Consider the following 6,000-nt stretch of genomic DNA (forward strand, 5'->3'; position numbering starts at 1 on the left):
TTAATTTTTTACTTACTATTTGGTGGACACCTACATCAAATCCATAAACTACACTGAAAAACAACGAGTTCCCTGTATTCAGTGAAAATGGGTATGAGTCATGGCAGTGTCACAAGGTCTTACTATGCTGAGAACATTATGCTGATTCTTCAGCTGATTTTCCACTAGAAGCATCATAGGCCAATGGGAATTTATTTGGGTGACAGGAGAAGCTTAAGTCAAGGCTGTGCAATCATTTCTACTCTTTCTGGGATATACTTCTGGACCTTGGCAATATACTAAGCAACAAAAGGACCAAGCTGCATGAGGCAGGAGACCTCACTGTCCATGACCGACGGGTAACTTTCTACTAATAGAAGTGTTCATTGATGCAGGAGGGAAGAGGCATCCCCGCAGCGGTGCTTGCCCTGAGGGGCTTGCAGCCAGAAGGGGTTTCAGTACCACGGGCGCGGACAGCTCCAGGGCGAGCGATGGAGGCATAGCGGGAATCCGGGACAGCGGCACTGCCAGCCTCGGCAAAGCCAGAACCAAGCTGTGCCACCAAGGAGCCGAGTCATGCTCCAAGTGCCCTGCATAACTCAATAACTCCTGTGATACTTCTCAGGCGTTTGATCATCTCAAATTCATATCAGAAATAAAACAGCTAACCTGCCTTATAGGGATTATGTGAAGTTCCGTTGTTTTTTTTAATTATTAGGACCGTACTACTAGCTTCAGTTGCTTACTGCTGACTTCATTCCTGAGTCAACTACCAAGGGGCACACTGTGAAATAATACTGGAACAGAATACCAAGATTAGGCTCAGTGGCAGACAAGAAGCAAGCCAACACACTGTAGCACTGTCAGGACTCAAGCATTAACATATTCCCTAGATGTGACAAGAGACTTGGCTCAAGTGCAGATTGCTTTAATTTGATTCAGGGTAAAATCTCAGTTATAACATTTGCTAGTATTGCAGTTTAACCACACAGCTTTGACTGTTAGAGAATACGAAGTCAATGTCTTGATTGTGATAAATCCATTATAAAACAGTACCATACCAAGCCAGCAAACTCATTGCCAGTAGTCAGCTTAGATGTCACAGCATATTAATACAGCTGGTATAGGCTTGATTAGTGATTACTTGTGTATGTCAAACATATCCCTAGAGCTATTTACAGCAATACGTCACAGCTTTCTTAAAAATGAAAATCTTGATATCTCAGACTTCTGAGCTAAGAAACACCAGATGAGGGTCTGAGAGCCTCCAGTTTTCAATGAAATGAAGATCTCATTAATCTCCATGGCTGGATTCTCCTTTCTAAACAAGTAACCTTGATTTGCCACTCTGAGGGAAAGTCCAGTGTAGCCAGCCAGTAAAGCTGGAAATTAGATTAACCTAATAGCTAGGGAGGCAGAAGTCAGGGAGAACTCAGAAAAAGAAATCTGTCAGTGATAGCTGCAGAAATACTTTGCACTCCATTTATTCCTAGCTGAAACAGCAGTCCAATTAAGGGCCTTGCCAGTTAATTGCTAATTAAAGGCATTCTTCATTACTTAAAATGCTGGACCAGAATCCAGTCTTGTTTGAGTTTGGCAAAGACTTCTCTAAGCTGTTGTATTATCTATCTATTCCTTCTCTTGCTCCAAGTCTGGCTCATAAAGAACAAACACAATTTGATTCCTAAATCCCCATTACTAGATTTTTTTTTTTTTTTTTTTTTTTTTTTTTTTTGTGACATGCTAAGTAATGCTCATTATCCTTTAGATATTAAATGATTATAGATCAGCCAGAATGTACCAGGTATCTATTAAAACAACAACAACAAAACAAAAAGAAAGTTTTCTACCTTCCACAATCCCTACATGATCAGAAAGATCTTTCTTTCAGTATTTCGAGAAAATTTTCCTTACTCTCCTCTTGTTTTCTTTGCTTTGCTTCCCTAACTAAAACTTTTGGCTTCACTCCCTATATGTGATTTCACTCTTTCAGGAAAACTTTGGGAACTCTGAGCAATACCATTGATAGAGGAAAGTAGAAGAAGAATCAGCCTAGTCTGATAGCATCAACAAAACATAACAAAATTTTTAAAAAAAGTTTAACCCATTTTTCCATTTCTAGAAACTTTGCAAATGAGGTCATCCAGCTGCAGAGAAGATCTCTCCATTACAAAATAAAATTTTGAAATGTGTATCTTTTAAAGTCAAACAGCAAAAAGCATTACCTGGTTGGAATCCTGAAGTCTACATTGGGTCCCAATTTATAAGCCACTTGTAGAGCAGTGGAGCCCACTACTCTCTGAACAATTCCTTGAGAAGCAGCTTTTTCTATCTGGAACTGAGAAATCAGGTCAAAGCCTGCAAGAAAAAGATATATATATAAAACAATTTATAGTCTGAAGTATAACTTGTAATTTAATTGGAGCATTGGACAATGACAGAGCTGAACACAACCTAAACATAACAGTTTCTAAACAGCAGCTATTTCCTAAAAAATCATATTCTTCTTGCCTGGTAAGTCATCTTGGCCAATCCTGATTGTTGGGCAGAGGTCAGTTCTCTGACGAGCACCCAGAATGACTGGCAACCCTGAAAAAAGGGGATGAATTTGTCAAACATTGCTTGAGACCTTAAAAATTTAAGTGAAGCAACTGTAAGAATATTAATTAAACAACAGAAAAAAATAATAATGTATATGTGTACAACAATAAATTTAATGTACATGCAGTAAAGTCAGAAGTTAAAGAAAGTAAATACCTGTTTCTAGATAGCTCCAAACTACAAATGGAGCTTGACCCTATTTTTTTTCAATCCTTTAGATGATAATTTATAATGCTTCTTTTCTATCAGACTATGGAGAAATAGTTGTACCAGCACAAGGCTTGCAGTGTAAGAAGTTTCTGGTCTGGAACTTGTGGTGGTTTAAGCAAACGTTAAAAAAAAAAAAAAAAAAAAAAAAAAAATCAGTGCTTAAATCAATACTCTCCCCAGTCCCAAGGAAACTTAAACAAGGTTTTTTCCAACTGAAGAGTGTGTTAAGAAGAGAAATTACTGGCACTTTTTTCCATCCTCTCTGGTATTTCAGGCATTCCCACCTTCTCTTGGGCCATGTTTGATCAGAGAATAGTCATTCATGAAATGTAGGGTAGGGGAAGAAGGATTTACTGACATTTTTTTTATTGATCCAAGGAAGAAGGTAAAAGAAATTTTGTTAGAGGAAAGCAAATTTAAAAATCTAATTTGTCTGAATATCATCTGCTAGAAAGCTGTGCAATGAAAAAGAATATTCATATGATTTCCCTAGTTTAAGGAAGAAGGAAGGGAAAATAAACATTTATTCAAATGATTTAAGAGTTCTGCACAAGTCCAGTATCAGGTGAATCTGGAAAATGTTAGTCTGGATGGGGAAGAATTCAAATTGGAAGGATATGCGTTTCTAACCTACAGAGAGCCTCTTGTGTGCTACAAGAGTTCAACACTGAAATAAATGTGGGTTTCCTTCTAAAAACACAAACTTAAAGAGAACATTCATGCTGACACGTTACACCTTAGAAATAGCCTCATTCTATATTATTTGATGGGACACATGGCTGACATCCAGCCATTTACATTTTATGCCCAGGAAATAAAGTGAAGCCAATTTGTTGCCACATGTAGCAGAATAACATCTAACTAGAAGCACTGAAAGATGAGGGGAGATTTGTGTCATGTATCTATCACCTATATGCAGATTTTAATTCTTACCTTGAAAATACTTCTAATTGCATACTAAAAATGATACACATTTTGTTGTTTTTTCCCTCTTTCTATATGTATATGTAGACTCATACATACATACACAAACACACTTCTGTCTTTCTGTGTTAGATAGTAAGATAGGATTTTAATTTTGAAGAAGTTCTGAATAATTCTTTTGACAGTCAGAATTACAGAAAGATGAAATATGTCCTTACTTGATTGCTGCTGGATGGTAGCCGAGATGAAAGACCCCAGAAAACTACACATATACAAGAAAGCTGTAATTTTCCTGTGAACAGAAAGAGAACTCCAGTGTGAATATAGTGAATGTACAGTTTCTGACAGATTCTGCTGCTGACTTTCTCCTCAGTCATGCATACCAAGTGTATAAAATCACGAGTTAAGGATTTACCAGCAGACATTACGAGACAATTTATGAGAACGCTTTATCTTTGTCCTTATAACAAAAGATGTCTGCAAGACTCTTTCTTTATAATTTCTTTCATACAGTGCAACATATATATATACAAACAACAAAGAAGCCAAGTGGCAAGGACATCTTTAACTGTTCTAATCTCTTATTTACAGATTTCTCTAAATCCCACTTGTTCTCTTACCAGTTGCTTTTCATCTTCACTGCTGGTTTTCTTCACTTCTCACATGGGAATATTTGGAGTATATATTCACACTCTCTGGTTCCCTGTCATAAGTCCTGTTAACGAGAGTGTGAATGGGTGCAGAATGCTCCTGCTGCCCCAGGCAGGACTCAGCAGGGAGGGAGGTGCAGTCTGCTGGGTTGGTTTTAATCTTGCAAAGGGAAGGAGGTGGGGGCTGGACAGACGTATGTATCCTGATGGGGTCTGAGGGAGGATCTCTGGAGCCAGCTGAATATAAGAAGCTAAGAGAGCAGAGGAAGGGCTGCTGCTTATGCCAGCATCAGGGTAGACAGATTAAGAAAATGTGAGTTAAGCGATGCCAGCCACCAAATGGCAGGCGCTGCTGTTCAGTGAGGCAGATAAAAGAATAACATGTACCAAGGGATTCTGAGGAAATTGGTGACTTCAGTGTGGTGTTAAAGCTAAAAACTTTCACAAGAAGAGAACGTCAGTCCTATAAAGAAGATATTTTCATTTCTTGTTGATTTATCCATCAGATGGTCTCAAGAGAAGCCTAGCTGATAGTGTTCTAGTTGATTCTTCTGAATAAAACCAATTATTTAAAAGGATTTTTACTGCTTAAACATGAACCTCTTTAAGGAATACACATAGGCATTACTAAGAAGACTCCTGTTATTCAGTTGTTATTCACACACACATTATACCTTCCAAAGAGAAGGGTCTCATTCAGAGAAGTTCAGAGAACACAGTTTCTGAACAATTTATAATTTATTTTCATTTGCATTTCATTTGTGGAATTCTCATGGGTGGAACTTGTCTTGTGATATAATAGCAACTTGATCCAGTAAAAACTAATTAAACATTTAATGTAAATGTAAACTGAATGTCACAGAGACAGTCCTTGTCTAACTAGCATTCCCATTTAGATGATATATATAAATATGTGATATATAGATTGCAATTTTGTCTTTTAATGAATTAGACTAATGCCGTTTTTTTTTTCTTTGTTTTTTTTTTTTTTCCCAAAAAATCTTAGGGCACAAGAAGTTGCTGTCTAGGCACACACTTTGGAAGTCATCATCTAAACAGCAACTAGTAAACCCTTGGAAGTAGATTAATTAAACAACATAGAATATGATTTTCCAAAACACCTCTGTGGTTTAGCTAAGGTATGGTGACTTTGATCAAATATCATCTGAGGACAAGCCATGTAAGGTTTACATACCTGACTTCACATTCTTATATTCATATACCTGATTCTATATTCTTGTTCTCACCTGCAGCTTGGGTTGGTGAGTATGCATTTGTACAGCTGTCCAGTAAGACTGTGGTTGGATTTCAGGGAAACAGCAAATATATCAGGTGGACCTAGCTTCTGCAGCTATAAAGCCTTGCTTTCTGCGATGAAAAAGCTTCCAGTGAGTTGGGTGTTGTTAGATTTTCAGAAGTTTCAAACCAATACAAACCACAGAAACCAACATTTGGCTCAGAAGGAGTTGTTAAATGTGATGGAGAAAAAGGTTCCTTAGTTCAGACTCAGACTGAGTGCAGTTTAGGATGGCTAAGTTAAGCCATCTCCTAGTGTTTCATTGTTTGTGTAGGCTCGAAAGAGCTCAGTGTCACTGGCCTGTACTTTCAAGAAGGATTTTTAGGAGGGACTAGAAAA

At 37.7% G+C, this 6,000-nt stretch overlaps 1 protein-coding gene across 2 annotated transcripts in view; it reads right to left on the reverse strand.

Annotated features, from left to right (window-relative positions):
• COL9A1 (collagen type IX alpha 1 chain) overlaps nt 1–4,505 on the reverse strand; it is a 67,111-nt gene extending 62,606 nt beyond the window's left edge. For both annotated transcript variants that reach the window (XM_048936545.1, XM_048936544.1), the window contains exons 1-4: nt 4,335–4,505; nt 3,933–4,006; nt 2,491–2,568; nt 2,205–2,337 (exon numbers count right to left, since the gene is read on the reverse strand). In XM_048936545.1, coding sequence (XP_048792502.1) covers nt 2,205–2,337; nt 2,491–2,568; nt 3,933–4,006; nt 4,335–4,348 — 299 coding nt within the window. In that variant the 5' untranslated portion in view covers nt 4,349–4,505. The remainder of the gene's footprint in view (nt 1–2,204; nt 2,338–2,490; nt 2,569–3,932; nt 4,007–4,334) is intronic.
• Nucleotides 4,506–6,000: the final 1,495 nt, after the last annotated feature.

The sequence above is a fragment of the Lagopus muta genome, chromosome 2 (genome assembly GCF_023343835.1).
Source record: "Lagopus muta isolate bLagMut1 chromosome 2, bLagMut1 primary, whole genome shotgun sequence".
Taxonomy (NCBI): domain Eukaryota; kingdom Metazoa; phylum Chordata; class Aves; order Galliformes; family Phasianidae; genus Lagopus; species Lagopus muta.